Source organism: Syngnathus leptorhynchus, chromosome 1 (genome assembly GCF_054491065.1).
Source record: "Syngnathus leptorhynchus isolate UIUO chromosome 1, UIUO_Slep, whole genome shotgun sequence".
In the NCBI taxonomy this organism is placed as follows: Eukaryota; Metazoa; Chordata; class Actinopteri; order Syngnathiformes; family Syngnathidae; genus Syngnathus; species Syngnathus leptorhynchus.
In genome coordinates this window covers 14,573,583-14,601,056 of record NC_141195.1, presented here as the reverse complement: position 1 = coordinate 14,601,056, position 27,474 = coordinate 14,573,583, and the positions used below count along the sequence as shown (strand labels likewise).

The window sequence follows — 27,474 nt, the reverse complement described above, 5'->3', positions numbered from 1 at the left end:
TGCTCAACGAAACTAATTACCCAACTCCTGCCCTTTCAGTCAATAAAAGCACAGTGCGACCTTTTTTTTTTTTTTTTTTTTTGCAATTGCGATTTATTTCCTTTGTTTTAAACAGACTGAAAACATAATCATGCTTTCTGGTATTAGACAGCATTCCATCCAATCAAGGCTGAGATCCAATATGCAAACACTGACAGTATCATGATCAGAGAAGGTGACTATGTACAGGGTTTATATGCATAGAAAAATCAAATGGCGAATACATCATTTCAAATTTCAACATCATATGGCAGCGGATGAGTCTGTAATTATTTCCAAATGATGATAACATAAGGTGTGCACTGCAAGCTTCATTAAATGATTACTCTCTCTACTGTAAACATTTATACCATATAGCTTTTCCGAGAGCGTTTAAAAATTAATTTACATAACGTACTATATTTATACACCTGCATATTAATGACAACTACAAGCTTTGCTTCTATTTACTTTGTCGTTCACTCTATACTAAATATTCAGCAGAGTTCGATTATTACCTTTAAGATATTTTCTTGCTGCAGAAGAAAACATTACATTTCACAAGATGAGGGTGATAATAATCATCATTCGGCGAGTGATAAATATACTTGTGCAGTACTCAAACTGCCTGTTGTAAAAATGAACTAGACTTTATCCAAATAACCTGCAGTGTTTAAGTAATATAATTTGTGTTTATTTGTTAGTGTAACTGGATAACTGGGACCTAGGTTAAGTATATTTACTACATTACATCCTGCTTAAGTAAATTACGCAACAATGCACAACATTCATGATCACAATAGTAACCAATAAGAAAATGAATTATGATCAACGTAGCCTTTAATTTTTCCAGTGCTGATTTAGAACAATTTTAACATGCATTTAATTTAGCTGAAATGTACACATCCACAAAATGTGAAAGAATGACAACTATGGCGCTTCTATGACCATCATACAAAAATGTCTTCATACCATAGATTCATTGATTAGTATGTCAATGGTGTTACATGACGGTGAGTGCGTGGACTGTACAAAGCAGACATCTCTTAACTCCTTCCCATGGCAACATTGCTAACCTTTTTTTTTTTTTTGTCACTCGCCATTTGTATGAGAACATCTAAGTGAATTAGAGGTAAAGCAAACAGGTCTGAATTAAGGACACATGCAGTTTAAAGAAAAGGTCTTGCGTGAGGGCAAACTTTGCATGCCAAAGCTATACTACTGCTTAAAGTTTGTGTCCATGAGACTTTTAACGAGGACCAGGGTGAACCACGGGCCTCGCCTGCATCAGTTCCGTGTCTGGACGATGAGAGACAAAAGACGGGACATCGTCGGGAGTGGTGTTGAGCTGCTCCCGCAGAGGGCACGGAAAAGCATCAGGGTTGAGAGAAAAGCAATCAGTGAAGGAAGGCCTTGGAAATTGGGGCTGAGTTGATGATAGGAAGGGCCCCGTGAGCGGAAGAGAAAGCGGGAAGGCCAGGTCACTGTTTGGCTATGTCCCCTTTCTTGAGGATGATCTGTCGTTGCCAAGGGGCAAGCTTCGATTCGTCGTAACCCAGGATCCTTAGTCGCTCCTGCTCGGTCTTCTGCTCTACCTCCTTGGCCTGTTTGGCCTCCTCCTCTGCTTTCCTAAATGCATTCAGGAAGGCAAAGTTTGAATTTGTTTTAAAAACACATACTGTTTCTTGTAAATATTTCTTTTAGACAACAAAGGCCACAGCAATATATACGCGGAGGGGTTGCAGGTTGTACTCGTGGTCTATTATAGCTGTCTAATATTTATACTTTTGGGTTTTAATATACGCATGCTGCTAAAAGGAAAAGTATTATCTGAGCTAATGGATACTATGATAAATATTTCAAAGCATAAAGTTGTTATTTTTTTCCGTTCTAATGAGCACAAGTGTGGCTTCTACTTTTCCTCACACATTCTCACCGTGTAAGGGATATAAAAATGGAAATGGCACCACCGAGCAGACTAAACTGTCACGGCAGTTAGTCAATTGATTCACTATATAGTTATATACACATTTTAAATGGATGCATCACAGATATTCGATAGAGCATTCCTAATTGTGCCAATTTAATACCATTTATTTAAAGTCCCAATGATCATTGACACACACATCTGGGTGTGGTTAAATTTGTCCTCTGCATTTAACCCATCCCCATGGGATTTTGATCCATCCCCTGGGGGAGAGGGGAGCAGTGAGCAGCAGCGGTGCCGCGCTCGGGAATCATTTGGTCATCTATCCCCCCAATTCCAACCCCTTAATGCTGAGTGCCAAGCAGGGAGGCAATGGGTCCCATTTTAAGTCTTTGGTATGACCCGGGCCTACAGTTGTAGGCAATCTATATATAGCGAGTTGTCACAAAAAGCACAATTTTAAAGATCGTGTGTATGTATACATATAAGAAAGCAGTTATTTTTCTTACCTTTTTTGTTCCCTGTCACATCAGGAGGACATAAGCACAAGAGGAAAAGGAGTAAACATCAAAAAGAATTTTGCAGGGTACCAAATAATACATGGATATATTGCAATTTCCTAATCAGGTCACATAAACATTAAATTCCAAATTGTTATAATTTGTTTAGCACTGAGGAAAGTCACCACATTCAAAATTATTATGCAAATGCAGGAGCATAATTTTCAAGTCATCAATTGTTAGAGAATAATTTCAATGGTTTTAAACAAAACTCCAAATGATAATAGTATTTTTTATCATAAAGATTAGATAAAACTTCATAGTTCCCTAACAGAGCTATGTTAGTCACCTCTCTTCGTCCATTTTCTTCTTCATCATGTCTCTCCTCCAGGCGGGCATGGAGGCCAGTCGCGCAGCTTCCTCATTCGCCTGCCAAAATCAGCAGAATGGCAAATAATGTGTGAGAATGTATCGTCCCCCTGCACGCATGCTCTCTGTCGTTTGGCCCCATTCAATCAATGTTCCCTTTTTTGCGAGGACAAGGAGTAGAAACCCAATTGAGTTCTCTTGCTGGAGATGGGCATTTGACTGTATGAACTTGATTGTTTACGGGCAAGAGAAAAGCTCAATTAATCAATGATTTTTTTTTTTCCAATGCAACTTATAAATATGCATACATCCTCTAGAAAGTTTCTAGAAATATCCACTATGGTAATTGGTGTTCATGCACATTATATTTGAACTTTTTTGCACATTATATTAACATATTATTTATATCTTTAAACTGTTTTTTCTTTTTTAAACATGAAAAGAATTCTAATTTTCATCCCTTCATTAAACAAAAGCACATTTAAAAATGCAAACAAATCAATTATGATTCAGTTACTAGTTTGGTCTGTAACGTGAGAAAATAACTACAATTATTGATAATTGTCAAACCAAAGTCAATGATGTTTTGCAATTGTCTTATTTTGACACAAAGATAATCTGTCTGCATTTATCGAGGACTACAAAAACTTGAGAATCTTTGGGAGGTTGAAATTCCAAGTCAAACAAGTTCTCCTGGATGTCAATTATTTGATAATAAATTTGAATGAAAAATGAATTAAGTTGTCAATAAATAAATACATTGTTGCGTCGCGAGTGGTATTAGTGCAGGAAGATCAGACCAGCAGAATAGTAACTTGTGTTCAGACACCGCAGCTGTCCAAACCTGTATTCACCCACATTCTCCCAGTCTAAAAAGCCTTAATGGAAGACTCTCAAAGCATTGTGCCGTGCACATGCACCAAACAGGGCGCATTATTAAGTATTCCGCTCCTGTTTCTCTGAGTCAACACATGACGTTTTCTCTGACAGCGCCGACGAGTAACCGGAGCCTATTGTCTCTTTTTAGCCTGTAATGTGAGGAGGGACGGCAAAGAGGGCAGCCATCTTCGATTCTCTTTTTCTTTTTTTTTTTTGACCTGACAAGATACATTACCCTCAATGCATTTCTCTTGTTTAAGTGTTTCACTTGTCTTGGCAAAGGAATCTAGGGAAGATGATCTATATCATGAATGTTTCATTATTCCCCTGGGAATTAAAGGATGTAAAAAAAAAAAAAAACAGCAAAGCAAATCATAAATGACTTGGTGAATTTGCAGTGAATGTGATCAAACGTTTGCACTGAACATTTTGTCATCAATGCAACAAGACTACTTACTGTTCTTCTGTGAGTCAGCTGAAGTTGCCTGCAGTCCCAAATTCGTACATTATGAAAGCTAATTGTGATGTTGTGTTTGAAGTCCCTTAAAATCACTTGGGCAAGGCAATGATTTAACAGCTACAAAAAAAGTGGGATGTGACCACAATAGAATTTTAAAATTAAAACATTGAAGCAAAACCCAACCATATGTACAAAGTACACGTAACTAACATATTTGCTTAATTTTGGGATATTTTGAAATGTTAACCATCAAACATTCCCTAATCAAAGATGAACTAATCGCAAATGCATCTCATCATCTTCAATAACTCTTGAATCCATCATTACAATGATATTTGTTAATGCATTCTTTTGCAATTGATAAAGAGTCGCCGTAACCTCCTTAAGTCAAAGATAGCTCGACAGCGGGAGTTGCTAAGCGGGTTATTGGAAGGTAATCTCAATGCGGGAGGACGTAACAACAAAAGTACGCCACTTCACAGTTCATTGTCTCACAACCAAGATAACATCTTGTCTCTTGGTATTGGTTCAGCTTCTGTTTACAATATTGTCACCTTCATAAAACAATGGCTTATGTCTTTATATGTTTATGACCAAATGTTACCTTTTCTCAATGCTGGCCACTTCTGCTAAACTCAAACCTTAAAAGTCTAAACTGAACAGATTAAGTGATTCTCCATTTATGAATGAAATTCTTAAATATATTCATTATTTGGTTCAGGTTTTTTGGGGGGGAGAAGAAAAATTGGGGAAAAAAAATGACCTTGGCCATTAGAAAGTTTTCTGTTTAACCAAAGACCTCATGAGATTACTGTACGTATTCACAAAAAATGAAAAACAACTTTATTTATACAGCAAAATACTAACACACATTTAAATCAGGCAAATCTCTAAACACACAAATGATACAAAAATATTGTGAAAATGCAGAATAGATCACATGCTGCAGTGACAAATATATTTCCAATGCCAATTCAGATCTTTCGTCCATTAAGCAGTGTTGTTGTATATTCCATACCTAAAATTGATTCAGAGGTCTAGCACATCAAATAAAACCTGTTTTTGAAAAAACAAAACAAATTACATTTCCTTTTAGCCATAAGAGATGTGAGAGTCTTTAGAAACTCACTGCATATTAATTAAATGTTTTTTTCATTATCAGAGAAAATGATTTCTTTCTTTCCCATGTAGGTGAATAAAGGAATCAACCAATTATTTCCCTTTCTTTGCTGGGAAATGCATGCTCATTTTACTGAGGTTGCAAGTTATTCCTTTCCTGTCTGCTGTAATGAGAAGTTATAGTCAAGACATGTTTAGATGTCAAAAAGCTCAGCTTCCTTTTCCTTCCAGAACGCAAAGCTTCGATCAATGTACCGAATGATCTCCTCATTGCTAAACTCCTTGAGTTCATAGATGACGTTAATGGAATCATCTTTTCCTCGAGTTTGATCAACTGCTTCTGTGGGGGTTTTAACAGAAACTTCTGGAACCGCTTCTTTGCTTTCTGCGGTGCACGGAAGTGTCTCGGCTTTTTTTGTTGCGTCAGTATTTTGCATGTTCGTCACGCTCCTTATCTCATCCTGCTGAGCATTCGGCTCATTTAGTGACACATGCTCACTGTTTTTTAAATCCGTCTGTGAATTATTGACCGAGTCAGGCAGTGAGTTCTGTTCCCCACACTGGCTGGCATCCAATACAGCATCCAGGGCTGCAGTGGGGCAGACCAAAGGCAAATTGATTTGAGATGGCGAGGGAGGATGTGTATTTGGAGGCGGAGGGGGTGGCGGATGACAGGGTGGGTGCGGAAGGGGCTCTTCTACTGGAATGAAGGCCACCTCAGGAGACATTGAATGCAGAGAGGCCGTCATTACACCTCCCTCATCATCAGAGTCCCCAAAGTACTTCGACTTGATGTCCTCAAAACCATCCAGCCAGTCTCTCGTTCCTCTCTCAATTTCCCCCATCACCTCCTTGTGAAACTGCTTGATAACTTCCCACTGATGCCTACCGAGACGATCGAACATCTCATAGCACAAGAGGTGGCGGAATTTGCGCTCGTCGCGCGACATGTTCATTTCCAGCAGCTGGAAGTATCCGAGCATGAAAAGATCAAGCGTCAGGCTTTCGTAGCTCACAGGTGAGCCGTTGATGTGTGGCAAGAAGTGTTCGGGCCAGTAGATCATCTGGGCTCGACTCAGCCTGCGAATTTGACGGCTGGGCACTTGGCTCATGATGGTCCTCCAGTGGCCGATCAGTTTCCCCACCACTTGCTTGGACTTCATGAAAAGGAGGAGCTTATCGTCTTCTCTGTGAATCTGTCCAACGCTCCCGTCCTCCGTGTTAGCCTGACTGAAGTTCTCCCAGCTCACATCCAGATGATTTCCTCTTCTGCCAGCTTCAGAGATGGTGTATTTGCGCCAGTGTTCTAGGAACAGGAAGACAATCCTCTCTTTCCTTGTTTCAATGCATTCCTGAACATAGCTCAGATCTGTCTGCACCTCCAAACTTCTTGTTAGTTGGTGATTGTTTAAAAAGGAGTCTGCAGAAAGACCCTGGTTAAACTCCTCAATCTTAGTTGGAGCTATCATCTCCGTGGTTGCATAGGTTTGAGGAGCATGAGATGCCCTGATGACTGGCTCTTCAACAAGTTTCAAGATCGGCTCCTCCTGTAAAGGCAGAGAACCGTTGGTGTGGGACTGAGGCGAGCCAACAGAAGAACATGGGTCATCCTGACAAATACTCTCTGGACTATTTTTCGACTTGCTTACAACTGGGAGTGAGCTCTGGCGTTTATACACCCGTGTTTCTTTGCTACTCGCAGGTTGTGACTGGATTTCATAATTTGCCTTGAGGTTCTTCACTGATACGCCAAACTGCTTCATCTCCTTCTCCACATCTTCCTTTGTCGAGAACGACTGAGAGCGCCCAATAAATCCCGTCGCTGAATCAGGCTGAATTGCTGCCACATTCTTTGTCCCTTTTGGAGAATATCCGGGGCTTAACAGTTCCAGAATGTCAATCTCTTTGCCTCCCAGTGTGGCAAGAAGAATGGCCATGCTCTTGAGCAAGGTAGAAATTTTGCTGCACCAGGCTGGAAGATCTTCAGCTTGGCCATGCACCTGCTTTGGATTGACTGAAAAATGTCCTTGAGTGAGCGCTGCAGAAACGGGTAGAAGCTGATGCAGCTCCTGCTCGAGCTCTTCCAGTTCCTTCTCAACTTCGGAGACCTTGTGCATCACCTGCAGGTTCTCAATTTGCTTCTCAATGCAGGTGAGATCACCCTCGGTCATCAGTTCCCCAAAAGGTCCCAAAATAGCATTGTGGATGTGGGAGTAGTGCCATTCCTGAGGATGGTAGTGCCCACTCGCCGCAAACTAAATCAGAGGTCAGAGAAGACCAAGAGACAAGAAAGTGGAGAGGAGGGGATGGACTCTTCAGCACCAAGTTCCTTGTTGAAACACACGCTTCATTGCACATCCTTTAGGACACACTGGATTTACATGGATTTAGTGGTGCAATGGCACTGCCTCTCTTCAGGCATCATTTAAAGGTAAAAATAAGAGATGTTGCCCCATTTTTTTCCTTTTGATTCAGCCTTGGCATTTACCCAATATAGATGATTATGTAAGGTATGTACATAATATAAACGATTATGTAAGGTATGTACATCTATTTGCCTATCTGCTCTTTTGAATTTAGTCAAGTTCTTTATTTAACTATCAAATCAGGATTTATATGGAAAAAAAAAACTTAAAGTTGTCAGTTATTTTATGTTTTGAATCAATTGTTAAGTTGCATTAGGCCAGTTGCATTAGAATGATCACCGCTGACGCCCATAATTCGTGCAACAGTGACACCTAAACATATTCAAAAAGCACGGCTCGGTTGGTCGTGTGATAGAGCTGACATATTTGGAATCAGTTGTGGTTAAGCGTTGTGCACCACATCACTCTGATGCAAACAATAATATGAACAAAATATATTTATCTGCACAAATCGTATGATTCAATTGCACCTTCAGTTTTTTTGTGTATGTTTTGTTGAAGACTGTTGTTTGAACTGTAGTGTGAATGGGCTTGACATCACACCACTGAATCTGCATGTATCAACTTGAAACCACAAATCACTCCATCATCCAACAATGGCTCACTCTGTGAAATTCATTCATCAAGTGTTTTGATGCTGTGATGGGCAATGGAGTCAAGTCTTCACGTCACTCCAAAGACTCCAAACATGCAAAACATGCAGGGTTATCCTTAAGAAATGCCGCCCATTAGGAGCATTCAAACTTGGAGAGCAGTTTTAAACACATTTTGTAGATTCATTTTCATTTTGGCGGGAAATTTCCAATCCACTACAATTACTTTTATTGTTCGCATTACCCAACAGTAAGCCTCTGACAGAAATTGTGACAATCTCAAAGATGTTCTTTACAATAATGCACCCCGATAAGTCTAAATACAGAATTCTTATGAATTTTATGTTTGTGACCAAGGCAGCTAAGGATTCAGAAGCAATGCAGAATAGGCAACATTTCTACTTGATAAATAAGTTTAGATCCTCTGTTTTATTTTAATTGACATAATTTTTCACATTGCAGTAACACTCCAATAATACTCCAAGTCATGCTACTAATGTAGCGGCTATGGCTAATGTTGGCTCGTTTACAATGCGCGTTTCTATATATTTAGAAAAATACTTGTGCATTGATCTGCGGGTCAGAAATTGAGATGCATACTGAAATCTTACCTTTGGACTTAAGTAGTCCTCATGAATATAATCTTTATCTTTGATTAAGAGGTTTTTAATAGTAACAAATGACAGATTAGTCCAATTTAATCACAAAAGCTATTTCTTTTATCTGGCACATTTCTCAACACGCAGATAATTAAGAATGACTATTTGCCAATTTAAATACATCCATTAGTTTTGGAGAATAATGATATAAGGTTACATTTTTTATTCAGCTCTGCAATTGACTAGTCATGCATAAACACAAAAATCATGGTCACAAAAAACCCACTTCTAAATCAAGCTACATTCCATTTGTTGTGTTCATTATTGTCAAGCAAAACCAGGCTGTTAAATGTTCTGCTTTCAAATTCTTTACAACACAAATGGGATGGCTCGAATGTGACAAGAAGGGCAGCTGCCGTGCCTACCTTGCGTTTGTGCTCCTCCTCCTCTTGCACTTTGACCTGAAGCTTTCGTACCATCACCTGCCTCTTCCATTCGGGGATGGCTTTTCCCTGCTCGTCGTGCGTGGGTACGAGAGCCTCCACGTCTGCAAGGCTTGACTTTCTCCCCGATTGTGCTGCTGCCGTGCCAGCGACGCTGCTTCCATTGGTTACGGAATGGGAGTGTATTTGCTCCAAGCTGGCTGATGCAGACATGTTCCTGAAGGTTCCCGTGCTAGGTGGACTGGGAGTGGGACTCGGCGTTGTGGGTGGGGAGGTGACCGACGTATTGGACGTAAGTGGGGATGACGTCTTGGATGGCGGGCTACAAGGGCGAGTCTCTGGTGGAGAGACAGTGTTTCCCTAGACAAATGCAAAATCACAAATGGACTTTTAACAGGTTGGATGTGATTCTAACAAATGCATACTTTGTAATTCCCAAAATCCAAGGCATGAGACAAAATGTCACGCAATCGCGGACGCTTACGTTGTTGCCTGTTGGCCCACTGTTGGAAAAGACAGTGGTGTAGCCTTTACTGTGAGGCGTAGGCTTCAGGCTCTTTCCGGCTTTGATTTCTGCCAGCAATTCTGAGTTATCACCAGTGGGGGACATCATGTTGAAAGATTTTGTGCCTAAAAATAGAAAAATGATGCAGAATCATTAAGGAATCAAGATGGAATAGAGGGAGCGACAAAGTGATTTTTGGCATGCTTGATATTTCATCCAATCAGGTAAGTGTTACTGTTGGCATGGAACATATTCAGACCGGTGGATCATTGGCTTGGACACTCTTTATTATGATCCATAATCCGTTCTTAAAAGATATTACACAACTGTTTCAGAGAGACATCTGGCCTCTTCAAAAGACTCCAAATTACATAAAAGTGTCACCTTACCAGACATTTTTCTGCAATTCAGGCAGAAGAGGTCCAATTTCATGAAAGCAAACATAAAACGGGCTCACCTGATGCTAAATTGGACCTGCTGAACTTTCAGTTTAAGAATGGATTGTTATAAAATGTACGTATTCAGCTTCCACAGCCCCTAATCTGCTTACAATGAACAATGCAGCAACCTTCGACACATACTTAAGCTCTGACCCCTAATTCCATTTACAAAGAAACCCTTTTAATTCTATTAGGGACTAAAATGACTTACTTTACAATAGATGTCAGAAAATGTCACACTTGGTCTATTTTATAGGCACAGTAAATTTTAGAAATATAATAAATGCATATTATTAAATGAGTAACCATATTCAAATCAAACCCCAGCAGCTGAGTCTCACGTCAAAACAATCACATTAATAAAAACAATACAACTCAAGTACGAGAGGAGCTTTAGGTTTCCTTTATAACTTTCACCAAATGAAACTTCATACACCGTTTAGCATTTCACTATTTGCCAAAACACAGTCTAGCCAATTCACACCTCACCTTCTTTAGAGAATAACCTCAAATAAGTTGAATATCCTCAGTCATGTCTAATTGCTGGATGAAAATAAAATAGTCTTCACGTCCACCAGTTCCCTGTCGAGGTCACCGCAACTGGCCGCCAAAGCCCTAGCACCCGGCAACCCCTCCTCACACTCCCTCACTCTGTTGCACTCTCCCTCTGGGAGGAGAAAGCAGCACCCTGTTAAAGCCCCATCAACACGGTCGGGGGAAAATCTAAAGGAATCACCGCTAACTGGAAGTGACAGCGAGCCATTGGCAAGCTGGCAAGGAATTATCACACACACGTACACTCGCACGCACACATACATACTCAGCTTATTCGTCAAAATCACCACAGCCAAGTTGATACACAATTTCTTCATGTTTGTCATTTGCCACATGCTTGTTTGCTTTCCTCACTACACAGCAAAACAGCTCTGGGTAAGGTACACTTGACACATGTGGGGAACGCCGATTCAGATGGTCTGAAATTGACACAGGTTGGCATTCTAACATCCCCTTTGGCATTTCTCCACTTTTAAAATTATGCACTGACTCCAGTACACTACAAACAACAGTTTTTTCTTCTTTAGTAAGTGAAAAGCAGAATATTCAATTTCTTTGCCTCCAAACAAAGAAAACCCATTGAAAGTGAAAGACTTTCACAAGAGAAACTGAAGTAAAAAATTGTTTGTAGATTCAGACAAGAAATGGCACCATCATGGAAGTAAAGGCTTTAAACCCGCTACGAATAACATTCAACGACAACAGTAGAACCAACTTGGACTTTGTCGTGAAAATACCCATTACATGCTCCAAAGACTTCTTGGACAGATAAACCAATATCAATTTGAGTCAAAATGATGGTAAGAGGGTGAAAAAAGTAAGGAAAGAGACTCAAGATTCAAACATTTCCATAGCAATGTCAAATGTGGCTTCTAATGTTTTATCGCTTTCCTGCAATTAGCCAAAAACAAAACAACTGAGTAGAACGACTTTTTTTTTAAAAGGTATTAAAGTCCGGAATTATTGGTTTACAGCTTAGTGTCTGTTTTATTGCCTTGGTGTCTCACAAACCAGAAATGACAGTAGATTGCATCCATCCATTCTTTAAAAAAATTTTTTTTTTTGTATAGAGAATCCACCAGGAAACGTATTTTTTTGCTATCTGAGGGTATCACATTCATAAACTGTTATTTTTTTCCCCAATCAGAGGGCATCTTGCTGTTTCCTATCAGGGAATGGACTTATTGGGAAACACAATGTATAAAGTTGTTTTGTGGACTCTACTTACTCTTCATTTGTCTTAGTGCCCCTCCCTCTGCCTGTGGAGCAGAGAGACCCCCGCCTTGAAAGAGCAGCAGTGAGGAAAGACCATGGCAGGCAAAAGCAGAGATGAAAATAGACAAATATAGTAAGCAGACAAAGATGGTACGATGCAAGTGTGAAAAAAACAGAGAGCAAGAAGATAAAATGTTCAAGAAAATGATCGGAGGTTTTTTGATCACATCAAAAGTATTGGAGTGTTTTGGACAGCATTCTTTGTAACCAAGTATACATTTTTTCATGTCATCAAAAGTGATGTGCAGTACAAATGAGGAATATAATTTTAGATATAAGTTAATTATTTGGGTCAAAGAATGAGATTAATTCGTGAAGATAATTACTTTTATGAGTAAAAGTTGCTATTGGAGTTTTGAATAGTGGCACACTGATGCTTGATTTTTACAAAATCAAATTGAAAAATTCAAATGACAAAATTTGTCTTACAGTATTACAGAATAAATGAATATTGTTTTATTTTCAAATGTTGGCACAACCGGTTGTTTGTTTGTTTGGACACTATTTTCAACCTAAACAGAGTGGTGTTCTTCGAAAAAAACTTCCTGGCAACTGTTGCAGTACACAGTCAGTCAGCAGCATCTAACACACGGACGCACTTTAAGAAATGGCTGAACACTAAACCAGCTCAGAAGGTAATGGTAGCCCTGCATCGTGAATTCGAGATCAATTATTCAGGGCTGCAGTGTTAGGTGCAAAACATCTCTACCTTGAGAGATTCCTTGCCTTAAATATGTTTGTCTTAAGAAATGGGACCAAACATAAGTGAATTTGATACACCAAAATAATGGATTCCAATATTTGAAAATGTTTGTAAATATATGTTCAACCTGTTTTCAATTGCAAAAGGGCATTTGAGGTCAAGGAAAACTCACTTCCTGACGAGGAAGATGCACGTCGCTGTTTGTTGGAGATGTTGGCAGAGTGATTCTGGGTTGTCGGTGTGTCCGGTGGCAACGGAGGAGGTGTCGGGGGTGTTGGCGTCGGGTTGCTTGGAGGAGGAGGGGGAAGTGGTGGAGGAGGGGGTGGTGGTGGTGGTGCTGGGGCTGTTTCCTCCGCAGTGCCATTTTCAGATGCTTGGGTGGAGCCATCGCCAGGCTCCTCCAATAAAACAGAGCCCTGGGCATACAAGTGTGAACCCATCATTAGTGATATCACATATTCTCTGTGCACGCAAGAGAACATTGTGACCTAAAAAGATTGTAACCTATACTACGGCTGTGAGAATGATGCTATCTTGTTTTTCTGATTATTTGAAAGGAAGGGATAACAAAATGGAACAATCGTTATCTTTCTTTGAAAACTCCTTGGCTCAATGGGGATTATTTCCCATACTTTTTACTTGACCGACTAATTTGTAGACAAGGTTATTTAAATTTATGCAAAGGAATTTAAATTTCAGCTATTATTCAGACAACACTGATGGGTCAATAAATTTATGGTCAAACAACCTAAACTCTAAAACTTGTGGGGTACAAATTGGACTATTTTTGACGTGATCTGTCAATCAGTTGATTTTACAGGTTAGCGTGAACAGAGATCATTTTTACGATGTTATCCTTTTTACACAGATGACCAAAAAACAAATCATGCAATATAAATCTGTTTCCCAACCTTAGCTGGGACAAAGCACCCATCTTACATTTCAAAATTCTCACGGCACACCACCACACAAATATTTCTCTATGAATATGAATACTGAAATCATGATCATTTCTCCTCAATTCACTCCCAAATTTTCTTAGTGTGAATTCTGGGCCTGTTTAAGTGACCACAAGGCAAATTCTTAACAATTCTTACCAAGTTGTATCAAAATCAATCTTCCAACCTGGAATGCCTGGTCAAACACCCGCTCGGATGAGGGATCTCTTCATTTCTTGCGCAGACTGTTGCTTGTGACAGATGTAACCGCATCCCTGTTAGAGGTCGCCCCCCCTCTGCTCCATTTAATCAACTCATAGACTCCGACACAATAACAGAGCTAATATGGCCCACTCTCCAGGGGAAACAGCAAGGCTAAACAGTTGGGCACGAGCCATCTGCTGCTGTAAGTGATAGTCCTAGATCCCCACGCCCACCATTGCACGCGCCTGACACACTCTGAACCCTGCTGGAAGCGAGTTAATGGACCGTGACAAAGAATCAGCCCCACCCCTTTTATTCTTCGCACGCGTGCCTATCATCGGAGGCCCCTTTACTCTCCATGCCCCCCCAGGGAGTTTGGGGGAGGTTAGTGTCCAGATGAGGCCCGGCGGCACGTGCCGCTGATTAGCCGACCCATCTGCTCGAGAGACCGGGAGGGGCCCCTCTGAGGCTGTAATTGGCTCAATGGGGATTATTTCCCATATCAGGCAAGTGCCCCCACTCCTGATTCCCATGAGATTATAGTAATACATCTCCAGAGACAGATGATTGTGTTTGACAGACCTCGTTGTCTGTAGAGGTATGTGGCAACAAATCAACTCAATTATAGATGGGATTGTTCTGTACTGTATTGGTTTTAATCTTTTCATTCCAAGCGATTTAAATCATTCTTTTATGGGAATGCTTAAATAAATCAAATTTGGTCGGCTCTCCAAATGAGCTCCATTATCGCTTGTTTGATAGTTTACCCAGCAAGGTGGAGGCTCAATGGAAATGAGGGGGCAGTTTGCATCATGGATTATGTAACCAGCCGAGTAGCATAATACACAGGTAAATATCGCCACGGTAACCTAATGCCAACAATTCACCATTGAGCTAAATCCCACTGCCATTTTCGTTGCCATCCTCTTTAAAAAGATTTGCCCTAACTTTAGTCTAGACGAGTGCATGTCTTAATTACCTTTACCGTCTAGCGTGCAGCCACGTGCTTAAGGGTGTGACGGTTACCTCCTCCTTTGGTGCCATGTCTTTGCTCCCACGGAGCTCGGCGCTGTCACTCCCCAGGGTTTTGTAGTAGTCCCCAGTGCTTGGCTGCTTATTGAAGCCCCTCGACTTTCTGTTGGAGTCTGCACGCCGCAGTTTGTCTTGGTGTTCTCCCACCGTCAGATGCTAAAGCAAACAAACCCAAAAAAGAATTTAGGTAACTTCTATGACTGTAAAGCTAACTTGAAAATGCATTTGGCATAAATACAGCCACGGCCAATTTACTTCGGCAGTAAATATTTTGCCTAATATTAGTTCGGATGAAATGTTTTGTGCAACACGGTGGCAAATGGCTTTTCTTTCCAGATTAGCACTCCAGTCGACAAAGCGGCTTTATTTTAATAACCAAACAAGGCTCGTATTCAGCTGCAGTGCACCGTTGGCATGTGTTTCAAATAAGAACCGCACAACATCAGCAGCATGAGAGTATACAGTTTTTTTATATACAGCTTGACGTAAGAGGCGCATAGTAGCGAGGACTTTCACTTTCACCTACAGTATCTCCTGGATTCATAAAGATCACACATTGAAGTCTCGATAAGAATATTCAACATGAATTAGCAGAGGATTATAATATGGAACTCAACCAGCATGGGCCTCTCGTGGCAATGCATGTCCATTGCTACCCCGTATTTTCAGAATTCCATTCTCTCTACTCATGAGTCATATTCTCGAGTAGACACCCATACATCTCGCAGGCGTCCAGTTTTAAAGTAAAAGGACAGCTGACTCCTGACCTCTCTCTCTTTTTGCAGTATCTCATTCAGAACACTGATGAGCCGGGTAACTTTTGCCGACTGGGAGGTGGGACGGTAACGTGAGCAGTGTATACAGATGGATTGGTTTGATTAGCAACCTCCAGGCAGATGGGGCAACAATAGCAAAGCTTTTGAGTAACCTCACCGCCACCAACGCAACCTAACCCAACCCCACTAGTTCACATCTCAAGACATAGAAACATGTCGACAGCCTTTGCATGCGGTATTGTGCTTGATTGAGTTTACCCAGTGCCTGTTTTGTAAAACAAATTTACTTGTGTTGTCAATCCAAATATGTGAGAAAGTGCTGGATAAGCAGGGATCTTTATTCTAAAAGAAGAACAACAACAACAACAACCAGTGGAAAGCCAATAAGCACCATTTAAACAGACTGACAAATACTATCAGCTACAAATCGGAATCTTGCTACTTAAATACACCAGCGGGTATAATAAAACCTTTAACTTATTACGCAACATCGTTCCTGTCGTCTCTTTAACACCTTACCTTGACGTTTAGCGTCTCCCGGACTTTTGCTGTGGTCTCAACAGAGCCTCGGCCACAAAGCCCGGCGGAGAACAGAGAGTAGCTGTCACCAGATCCAGAGTGTCACTCACCTCTTCTCTCTGCTCAGCGCTCCACCCGTCACTCTACCTGCCCCTCTCACTTTACGCAAAGGCCTCATCAATAACCTCGTGGGCCGGCCTTGCGGTAAGTGATGATGTCACCAGTGGCCTACCCTCTACAACCATTGGCCTACTTGCCCAGTTATGTAAAGGACAAAAAACCCGGTGCCTCCCTCCCCGTAGCAATTATCACATAGTATCTCAAAGTCCATCGACTCTTGAACAGGTGTAATAAAGATCCAAAGAATGCCAAAGTATCACAGGCAAAACTGTCATTTGTCTACCTGATTCCCACAAAAACATTTGATTTGAGTCAATGCAAATCAGGTGATAGAAGCTCTTTTCAACTGCAAGTTCATCTGATTCCCTGGATGAGTTAAGCCTTCGCTGTTACTATAGCACCAAGAGTAAATATTTTTTGTAACGATGCCGTGCACGCTCACATCGTGCACGCGTGTTTGTGAGTGTGTGTGTGCATGTGTGCGTGTGCGTGTGCGTGTGTGTGTGTGTGTGTGTGTGTGTGTGTGCGGGCGGGTGTGCACACGCGGTCCCAAGGAGTGGCTTAGGTTAAATTCTTAATGAGGACTCGGTCTTCTGGGTAAAAAGAGGAGAAGGAGCGGGACTAATTAAATTCCTCCCTCCCACATGACTGACACAGCTCACCCTTGAGACAGTCTTAATCATCAGGACCTTTAACTGGCATCACTTTGGGTTAGCCTTGTATGAGTGGCTTCCTTGTCAAAAAAATAAAAAATTAAAATAAAGACCTACATCATTCATATGGAAGAAGCAACCTTGTTCATCAGGCTTTATACTGGTCACAAGTACCAAATAGATAAATAACTCATTAGGTGAACGAGATTCTCACTAATAGGTTGTTTCTTTAATGATATAATGAGCCCAGAGTGATAATTCACTCATCAAGCATTAGCGTTGCAGTATTGATGCTGATTTTACCTGTTTGTCTCTTTCAACACACTGTTGAGTGATCTGTTGCCAGATTCATTACATGAATTGAGTTCATAGTCATCACAGCGCATCAAACCCGAGGCTTGGCTCAGTAATGAGCGTCTTCATTAGCCTTGTGAGCCATTCGAACACAATAACGTCTTTGTGACCACGGTTACACAAGCGCAATCGCTCAACTGATGAGGCACAAGGGGAAATGGCAGCTAGTGGCAAATGCATTGCCATCGAACCTTCCTAATACAGTAAACGCGGACATTTTAGAGTGGCCCTTTATTTTGGGCACACGCGGATGTATTGTACTGTGTGAGGCAAATGATTGTCACACAAGATTGTCTTGGAGTGTGGTCAGCGTAAGGCACACCTGTGCAATAAATGGTACAGATATTGACAACATTTTGTAGAAAGTCTCCTCAGAAAAGGAATTCTATCTTCACTTCCTTTAAGAGTCCCTCTTACTTGTCGTTACTTTTGGTTTTCAATTTGCAAGATTGTTTTTACCTCCTTCTTCTTGTTGTTGTTGCTGCCCTCCACGTGGCGCAGGTTGCTTTTCACCTTCAGAAACTCCACCGATGAGGCCTCCTGAGGGGGCTTCGGTGCCGGATAGCCCGGGGGCGGCGGGGGAGGCGGAGGAGAATGTGGGGGAGGCGGGGGTGCAAATGTGGGTGGTGGCGGTAGCGTTGAAACAGAGTCCTGACTATTCTTGGGCCTGTCTGGGTCGATATCTGGGTTTAGCATGTCCATGTATGCTTGCATGTCGGATATGGCTGTCTCTGATGCTGCTGAAACAAAGAAACAGAGCATTTAATTTCATGCCCATGTACACTGTTGCCATATATTAAACCTATTCAATGTTTCATTTAAAGAACCAGAACTTGATAATTTCGAAAAAGAGAAAAGAAAATTGTTCCATGAAATTTTAGACACTCCGAAAATGACCTTGCTGAACTTACTTGAAGTCTCAGTTTACTGTTTGGCCACTAGAGAGCAGCACCAGTAGCAAGGGAATCTTTCAATTAAAATAACTAAGACTTCACTTCAATTTGAATACAGATACATAACAGTCCACTATTGAGACCAGTGCAGAAAACATTGGATGTCATATTATGCTGTCATTACTGAATGGTGCGTGCATTTGAATGAAGCGCAATTCACCTTAAGTGACCTTTGAAAGCAGGTGGAGATGAAATGTAAGAAGATTATCATTTGTAATAGCATAAAAGTTGACCTGTGTGCGTGGCCGTGTTCAGCGGTGTGCCTCGAGACAATGTTAAGCTGCTCCTCTTCTCCCCGGTGCTGGATTGGCTGGAGTTGGCCGAGCCGTAGTTAGACAAGGAGCTGGCTGGTGAGCTAATGTCAAAGTGGGCCGCTTGGCTGGTGGTGTTTGGGGACGAGAGGCCCGAATCCTGCTGCTTGTTTTCAGGCTCCTTGTACGCGAGGTCAAGCGAGGGGTCCCGAGACAAAACCCGGTGCTCCACACTCTGTTGGTGGAGGTCAAACATTATTTTTCTGTATTGATGCTAGGCAAACAATTATTCGACTCATAGGCCTCTTGGTTCAGAGGCTTTATGACTGCAGGTGACTCGGGTCGTGATAAAAAAACAACAACATTTTTTCATATCCATTCTAGTGATGGAGTGGTAAAATCTCAAAATGTATCATTGTTTAAATACATTTTCTAAATCGATCCACTTGCTTTGAAGTACACTATTCAATTTCCTTTCATTTTCTAAAAATATACACTAACCACAGTGTGGATTTAATTACTTGGCACAAACGAAATAGCTGATCAGAGAGTCTCTAGTTCGGCTGCTCTGCTTTTTCCACATCACACGTACTCTTGGCTCTCTTTCCCTTGGGCCTATTTGCAACAAGTACAAGAAGGTGAATGGTTTCCACCTGATTGCAAAAGAATTATCGTTCTACTGGCCACTTGGGGGTTACTGTGCTCAAGCATTAATACTGTGCTGACACGTGTTTTGTAATGCTACATTTTGGCCCTGGTGGACGCATTGTATCAGACTTAGACTGTTTGGGAGGATTCCTATTCTAATAGCTTGTGGCACCTGCGAGCCTCAAAGCACATTTGACGATTCCTATAGTGGTTTTAAACGACATGGAAATTTGAGCTGTTGATCGAACAAAATGTACTCATTGAATGTACCTTTGCGGAGCTCCCATTGGCCCAATTAATGCTGACAATATACACACACACAAGGGAAGGCAGGCTTAAGGTTGGAAATACTAGGTCCTGTGTTATTTTCATGGCATGTCAGGACCTAACAACAGTTATTGAATATTGCGTTGTGATCATTGAATACTCCCTGTATCATGCTGAAATTGAAAGACAGTTTTATTCATTTATCTTTTATGCATGTGTTGGGCTATTGATGTATTCATGTTCTGAACGTAAATAATAGTCAGCCCCAATCCACAATAAACTCCTATTACAATAATATGTTCTACTAATCTAAATACAGCATTAGGAATAATATTGTGTTGGTAGAATATGACTCAACCACACGTTTTTCCTCTCATCACCAGGCCGGGACATTTGGAAATGACATCAGAGCGATCACGTAGCGACCAATCACATCTCACTTGTTTTCTGGGTTTGAGACGTGATTGGTCATTACCCCAAAGTCCTTGAAAAGGAAGTCTGAAGTTGACGTCATTGCTCACCATGTTCTCGACGGTGTGCAAATACTTGGCACACTGGAAGTGTCCGTTGTATTCAGCCAGGTCAGCCCCTGTGAAGCCATCCTGGTCCCTGATGGCCAGATCCACCCCATTGACCACCAGAATCTGACAACACTGTAGAGGGACAACACAAGCCACACAAAATGTCAAAATGCTTGACATGACCTGAGACTAGGCACAAATCTTGCAAGATTTGATATTAGAAAGAGTGAATTCATTCAGTGTTTTTAAACTCCGCGCATGCGCACATTTAGACCGCGCTTTGGTCTAGACTTGCATCGGGTACAAAAACCGAGCTTGAGGAGTCAAAGTAGGTTTCATTAAAAAACAAAAAAAAGGGAAAACCAAAGTGACCGAGTTAGTGTGAATTATCAGTCCAGACATTTGCCTGTTTCCAACCCAAGTCAAAATACTTGCAAAGGAAGGAACAAGGCATTTATTCCTAAACTGTATAATTGCATGAGGAGTACTCACCTCCAGTTCACCGTTCTCTGCCGCATCATGCAGCGGTGTCCCTCCCCAATTGTCGGTGACGATCTCGCCTCCGTGCAGGAGCAACCAGCTGAGAACCTTTGTGTGACCGCGACTGGCTGCAAAGTGCATAGCTGTGGCCCCGTCGCCATCCTTATCCATCAGACTGATCTCCGTGAAACTCATCTGAAGAAACACTTGTAGTCTGATTTTCAATTATCAACCATTTCAGAGTTGCTTAAGGAAGCGACCTTCAATAGATTTTCTAGTAGATCAGTTCGTGACATTGAGATATTGACCAAAGGATATATTAACACACTATCTCGATTTGTTGACAAGATTATTCCCTCCATGCATACCAGCCAAACAATGACGGTGTTGTGGCCCATTTGGGACGCGGCATGCAAGGGTGTCATCCCGTCGTTGGCTCTGATGAGTGGATCAGCTCCGCAGTCCTTGACCAGGTACTGGATGACCTCCAAATGGCCCTCCTGGCAGGCCAGATAGAGCGGTGTGGCACCATTCTTAGTTTGGGAGTTGGTGAAACTGTAGTGGGTGGAGAGAAGAAGGCTAAATTAAGATTTGGGCAGGTCAGATTGCAAAAATAGCAGATGTTATATGGTACAGCTTTTTTCATTCACAGAAACACAGGAAATGTATGGTATAATTATTATAGTGTCAATGGTTTGAACAATGAATGACATGATAATCGCAGCACAATATAAAACAATATCATATAACAAAGGATTGTTGCAAACACAAACCGATCAAGGACTTGTTTGATTTGAGACAACGCCCAGCTCATTCACCAACAAATGTGCATTCAACGCTCAGTGTTTGAATGTCATTTTCCCTCCAGACAGACGGACAGCTGTTTGTTACGTATGCTGTATCTTATGTCAGCAATCATCTTAAGGCCTACCAAGCGTCGGTGAAGAGTTTGGTATTCAAATGACAATGCAAAACATTTAGACAAAGCTTCTGAAAACAGTGTGGGAGTGCTTAAACAAACAAGATGCTTACTTGGGTCATTGTCAACTAAAGTCGAACAAACAAAAATTTCATTCGGCTTTTTACATCAGGATTATCTGGCAACAGCTCCAGTTTATTTGAAAGTAGCTATCAGTGAGCTTTGCCCCCCCAGCCCCTCGTTTTCTCCAAAGCCCCTAGCCAAGCATCCTTAACCATGTACTTTTATTTATCCTTGTCCCACACAGGGAGGTCGGGAAGTGACCAGCCACTTCCCCACTAAATCCTATAAAGTTGTGCTTTATCTGGACACTGACAAATGAACACGGCATCTCCTAAGAGGATTACCAGACTGGCTTTGTGCTTAATGAAGGCTTACCACTGGTGAAGGTGGCCCGAGTATGTGATGACTAGCCACAGACAAGGTGAAAAAAAAAGGGGAGGTGGAGCTCCTCTCCCGTCGAGACAAACCTGACCCAGCTGAGCTTTCACTTGATAAGATGCAGCTCAAGGCCAATGCAGCGCTGGCTTTAGAGCCTACATGTACGCTACATGTTGATAAGCGCATGTACTGTCTAAATGTAAAGCGCAAGGCTGCTTACGATTATTTGTGTTTTAGGCAGACCCAATATGTTGGCTTAGTCTTTGAGGGAAATGTTCAAATAGAGCTGGATGGCTACCTTCCCGCTCCATTGTGAAATGAATTAAACTCTTAGCAGAAGTACATTCGAACATTAAAGAAAATGAAAACTTGAAATATTTTGGCAGACTGCAGAAGTATGTTTCTGTGGTTCCTGGGATGAAGACAGTGTTTTGTTTTTTACTTCTTCACTTTAGATGGACCTACTTTGATAATGTTATACTTAAAGTGTGAATAATGACATGTTTGGCGGTTGGTATCGTGTTAAAACTATAAGGCAGGCTGATCAGCATCTGACTATATTCTGAAGAAACTAAATGTCAAACTCTACCACCATAAAATAAAAAATAATGAAATATTTAATGATAAAATGATGTAATGTGTGATATGGGCTATTAGATGTACACAGCGATTTGTTTTTCTGTCATTACAATGCCAAGTACTTAACTGATGATGTAACACAGGGGTCATGTTTTCCTTGCAATCTCTCAACGAGAACAAACCCGAGCCGTCCAATTGCCTCTTAAAACTCATGGATACAAATTTGGCACTTGTAATAAATCGCGAAGCAAGAATGCTTATCTCCCTGTTGCAAAGTTCCATTGCAAACAATGCTAGTGACCAGTGGAGCTTTTGGCTATTCAAACGTATTTGTTTCCCTCATTAGCTTATCGCAGGTTGGCGCTACTGTGTGTCGCTGTGGAGATGGTGACAAACAGCAAGGGGGGGGGTGGAGGAGAAGAGTGAATGGGGCCCTGGCTATCAGGGAGCTCTGTGTCCCTGGGCCTCATTAAATTTTCAACATGCACCTACCGAGCTGTGCCATTAGAAAACAGTGCAATGGCGACATTTATAGCATGTAAAACATACAAAGCTGAAGTTCAAAGTATGCTGAGTTGTCACATTCCCATTTCTGTTGATTCGCAGATTGTCACTGATACACAATCCCAGAGAGGTCAATTATGCTCAAATTAAGTACATATTATTGCCGTGTTCCCTTTATTGATTGAGTCTGACTGGCGTTTTGGCATGTGATGAAATATGTCATTACCTCCTGATTCTAGCTTCTTGGAAGTCACTGACATTTAGAACGCTTTAGCTTCCAGACTAAACAACTGAGGGTCACAATTAATTGCCAATGCATCAATAGTCGTCTCTGTATTATTTGTTCCGTCTTTGTATCGAGAATGCAAACACAGAGGCTTTGTCCCTACTCGCCAAATCTCCACTCTCTTGCCAAAACCAGATGCCTCTAATGTTTTAAAGTAAGCTGACTGAGAGCGGCGAGCGGGTCTGGGTCACGACTCGGACCCTGCAGAACCGCAGATGACCCGGCCACTTATTGGGATAAGTGAGTGTGTGATTTATGCTGTTTTGTTGTTTGGAATTCCGTGTGCCAAGTTTGTTTGATAGAAAGGACAACCCAGCCGCCCTAATGTGTTAGCAGTGTCCATGGCAGTCATTCAGTCCAGCGTTATCTCTGTAAACCATGATCGGGTCTGACTCTGCACTGATTAAGGACGGTCAAGTGGCAATCGCACAACAATGCCGACACAACAATATATGTTAGATACAGCTAAACAAACCAAGGTATTAGTCCGGGCAGACTTGCAGAGACTGTTTGACAGTATTGCTTAATGTAGAACCTAAACATCAACCCCATCAAACACTTTTGGAGATGAAATACAACAGAGAGTGTGCAGCCTGGCCCTCTCAACCAACATCAGTAGCCTCACTTCTCCTATGAAGAGTAAATATGAAATTATTCTGGATAACTTGCATAGGTAGCACGTGGAAGTTGCAGTGATTTTAAACCTCTAAGAGCGTGTTTCACCCATTAACTGGATTTAAGATTGCAAAACTGAAATCTTGCGCTTGATCAGTGCCAGACTATAAAGTACATTTGCCAGCGTGAGCCCCAAAGCTTATTCACTCGGGTGTTTTTGTAACAGCCCTGACTTGTTTACTAAGTACAGCACAGTCAAGACAACATGTTTAGTAGCGTTCTCCTCGAGCAAATGTGCAATGAAGCGTTTACTACTAAACAAGTTACGTTTGTTGTTTTTCTTTACCAAAATAAAGTCAACATGCTGACTAATGCGTGCAGCACATTATTTTTCAATGTCAATTTTGAAATTCACAAAAGGGCAATCAAACAGTGCCTAGGCAAATCTAGGTCCAGAAAGTAAAGCTGCGTTCAGCCAGCCAGCCCAAATCTGATTTTTAGCCCATCGAAATTAAACTGAAAAATCTCCCCACACCAAATAAAAACATGACCAAAGGTATGATGACTGAAATAATACTGATCTTGTCCAAATTTACTTATCCAGTATAAAATCAAGGCCTGTTTAACTGAACACCAAAATGATGTACTCACAGGAAGCCATGACTCATTCTGTTGTATGAATGGCGGCAGGTGGACACACAGGTTTATTATACTTCCTGCCATATAATGGAGGAGCATGTCATTGTTCTGCCCGTCACTACAAGTAAAGTAGACTAGACATTAGAGCAAATAAAAGCAGGTCTACCTTGTGGAGCAGGTGGTGTAAAACTATTTTGGTGGACTATATCAAAGCAGAGGCAGACATATTCTGAGCTCAAATGCAATCATATTTCATTCATAAATAGTCCACAATGAGTAGCATGAATTTTTTTTTGATTTTGGGATACATGCATTAAAAAATTTTTAATAATTTTTTGGGGGTATAATTTAAAGCCTTAAATCCCTTTTGGAAGAAAAGATGCGTGAGGCAGGAGAAGAAACTGTCCAAAAAAAGAATTGTATCAACATCCCCTGTTTTGAAAAGACTAACAAGAACCCCTGCAGAGATAAAACCATCTTATTGTTCTTACTTTGGGCTGTGCCCCAGTAAGAGTCGGAGCGAGGGCAGGTCTCCCTTGGCAGCAGCGTAGTGAACAGGTAGGGCACCCATGTCGGTGGCAGCCCCGGGCTCCACCTGCCCACTCTTCAGCAGCCACTCTGTGATCTCGTGATGACTGAAGCGAGAGGCCAGGTGGAGAATGGTAGCGCCAGAACTGTCTTTATCCTGGAACCAAAGCATAGCAATAGCATATACTCAACATAGCAGCCAGCCAAAAGTGTGATGATTATTGCAGTCAGTCCAACTTGAATAATGAGAATATATACAATTAACTTGAAAGGTCAGAGATATTAAGAAAAGTTGTCATTGCCTAAAGATAATTCTAGACTGCAAATGTTTTGCTCTTTCTCCACACACGCACACTATGAATCCGAAAGCAGTTCAAATTCAATATGTTGTACAAGTGGTGCTTTGCCACATGGCTTCTTGTGATGAAGACAACACTTTTTATATAAACATGTTATGAATCCAACTCAAATGATTAGTAAATGACAAACAAGACACTTGGATGTCTTCCATCGGCTTTATCAAATATATTCTCATGAATTATTATCCTGCAAGAATTAAATCTCAAACTACACTCGTATGCTGCTGAATGATTCATATCATGAATTTTCTATTTGTTATTTCACCTAAATCTACGAGAAACGTGTAGCTATAGAGGTTTTCAATGCTTTAAAAATAAAGCCACGGGAAAGGCATAATCAAGACTGAAGTTTTGTGGGTTTAATTGAAAATAAATTAATTAGATTATAGGCAGTCTACTTGTTGACACCCCATAGTGTAGGGGTGGTATGAGGTCATTCCTTCAAGTTTCCAACACCATTCTAAATGTGGCAGAAGGTAACTGTAACCAACAACAAATTTTCCATTGAAAGTTGATATGAGATGTGTTTTTACTCAACTAGTGTGAAGAATACAGAGAAAGGAGCCTTTCGTGACTCCAGCACAGCCAACCTACTCACCTCTGGCCGACATCCACCCTGGGTCAACAGCCACTGTAAGCACGCCAGGTTGCCGGTGGCTGCGGCATCGTGCGCGGGACTTGCCCCGTTGTTGGCCAGAGAGTGGGCCGGCAGCCCAGCCTCCTCCACCAGGAAGCGCAGGCAAGCCAGTTTGCCCGCCCGGGCTGCGTGGTGGACTGGCGAGGCCCCCAGTGCATCCTTCACGTCTCTGGTGAGCAATTTCGATGTGAACTGCGCTTTGAGAGTTTGCACGTCCCCCTGCCTTGCGGCCAGCAGCGTCCGCTCGGTTTCGATGACCATGGCTGCTCCAAGCTGCACGACGACCGCCGCCCCCCCTCCTGATCTCTTCCTTACACTTGAGGCCGACTACTTCACCGCGAGAATAACCGCGGCGTTTGGAAAACGTTCATCGCATTGATCACTCAATTTATCTATGGATCATCCAAAAGTCAGTCCATTTGGTAGTTTCAAATTCGAAACTGACCTGCTGTCTCGCGTGCGTCTTCCTGCAGGATGGGCGCGCACCTGTTGCGCACACGACCTATTTGAATATCATTGACTCCTTCAGCCACTTTGCTTTCCAACAACTACTAAGTCGTATCATGTGCTTCCAGAGTGTATTTTTCCTCTTCTGACAGATGGCGACACCGGACTGAGCGCCCGGTAAATAATCCATCAGTGGGAGGATCGCTGAGCCTGTTATAGGTGGTTGCTTTCTGAAAATCGGCTCACCAGTTAAAGGGCCAGTACGAACTTTATACCGCGCTGAAGAGTGTGTGAGAGCGTTTTGGTTACATCGTTTATTGCGCAATGCTATCGGCCCACAAACCATGTCAATTCGTTTGACCATTTCGAAGGAAGAACAAAAAGGTCACGCAACATTATTACGCGTTTTGTGGCTTGTCGTTTCAATCAACTCTTAAAATGACAGCTTTTCAATCAAATTCCCGTTATCTGACAGCCTTTCAATCAGATTCCAGTCTGGACATTAGGCCACCCTTCTTTTATGAATATATATATATAGAGAGATCCTTTGGTATATGTTCAATGAGGTAAATTAACATTCATCATATGATCAACTGGATACATTTCAAAATACATACCATAATATATTCATTTGGAATAAATAGCTAATTAGTTTTTAGATTTCTTTTGCGTACCACTCATAATAGTGCATTTATTTACAAATCTAATACTGGCCTGTTTTGTTTGACTTTGCCTGAGTGCGTATGAAGCACGGCCACCTGCCCAAGTTTATGAGCCATTGTAATTATTTGCGCCGCCAAACGGTGGCAGCATGAAAGCTTAATGTTCGCGACTAGAATTGAACTGGATTGCATTCTACCAAGTAGACGAAGTTAAAATCACTTGTGGGGCATTGAGTGATTATTTACTTATTTATTTCCTATATATTTAAAACTATCAGTAGTACATGGCGAAGTATTTATGTATGTTCCATAGCTGCTGCAACTAACACAA

The 27,474-nt window shown here is 41.5% G+C and overlaps 1 protein-coding gene across 4 annotated transcripts; it reads right to left on the bottom strand.

Moving 5' to 3' along the window:
* Positions 1–138: 138 nt before the first annotated feature.
* On the bottom strand, positions 139–27,389 carry espn (espin). Of its 4 annotated transcripts, none has more exons than XM_085922643.1 (14): positions 25,996–27,383; positions 25,002–25,195; positions 20,896–21,082; positions 20,540–20,722; positions 20,048–20,179; positions 18,594–18,846; positions 17,867–18,147; positions 14,980–15,141; positions 12,984–13,227; positions 9,818–9,963; positions 9,316–9,693; positions 2,796–2,874; positions 2,455–2,476; positions 139–1,647 (listed from the first exon to the last, which is right to left on the bottom strand). In XM_085922643.1, the coding sequence occupies exons 1-14, from the start codon at positions 26,293–26,295 to the stop codon at positions 1,500–1,502; spliced, it is 2,709 nt and encodes a 902-aa protein (XP_085778769.1). In that variant the 5' UTR covers positions 26,296–27,383; the 3' UTR covers positions 139–1,499. The 4 variants fall into 4 exon arrangements, with proteins under 4 accessions (XP_085778769.1, XP_085778776.1, XP_085778751.1 ...); XM_085922650.1 differs by having other exon boundaries at positions 17,867–18,144; positions 25,996–27,382; XM_085922625.1 differs by lacking the exons at positions 139–1,647; positions 2,455–2,476; positions 2,796–2,874 and adding an exon at positions 4,991–7,527 and having other exon boundaries at positions 25,996–27,389.
* Positions 27,390–27,474: the final 85 nt, after the last annotated feature.

Bases quoted from the DNA above. Each gene is read 5' to 3' on its own strand.
- espn (XM_085922625.1), bottom strand. From the start codon at position 26,295: ATGGTCATCGAAACCGAGCGGACGCTGCTGGCCGCAAGGCAGGGGGAC. The intron at 18,847-20,047 runs GTGAGCAATGAC...CTCCACCAACAG, and splicing joins TGCACACCGTCGAGAACATG to AGTGTGGAGCACCGGGTTTT. The intron at 15,142-17,866 runs GTAAAAACAATC...TGTTTGCTTTAG, and splicing joins ACAACAACAAGAAGAAGGAG to CATCTGACGGTGGGAGAACA.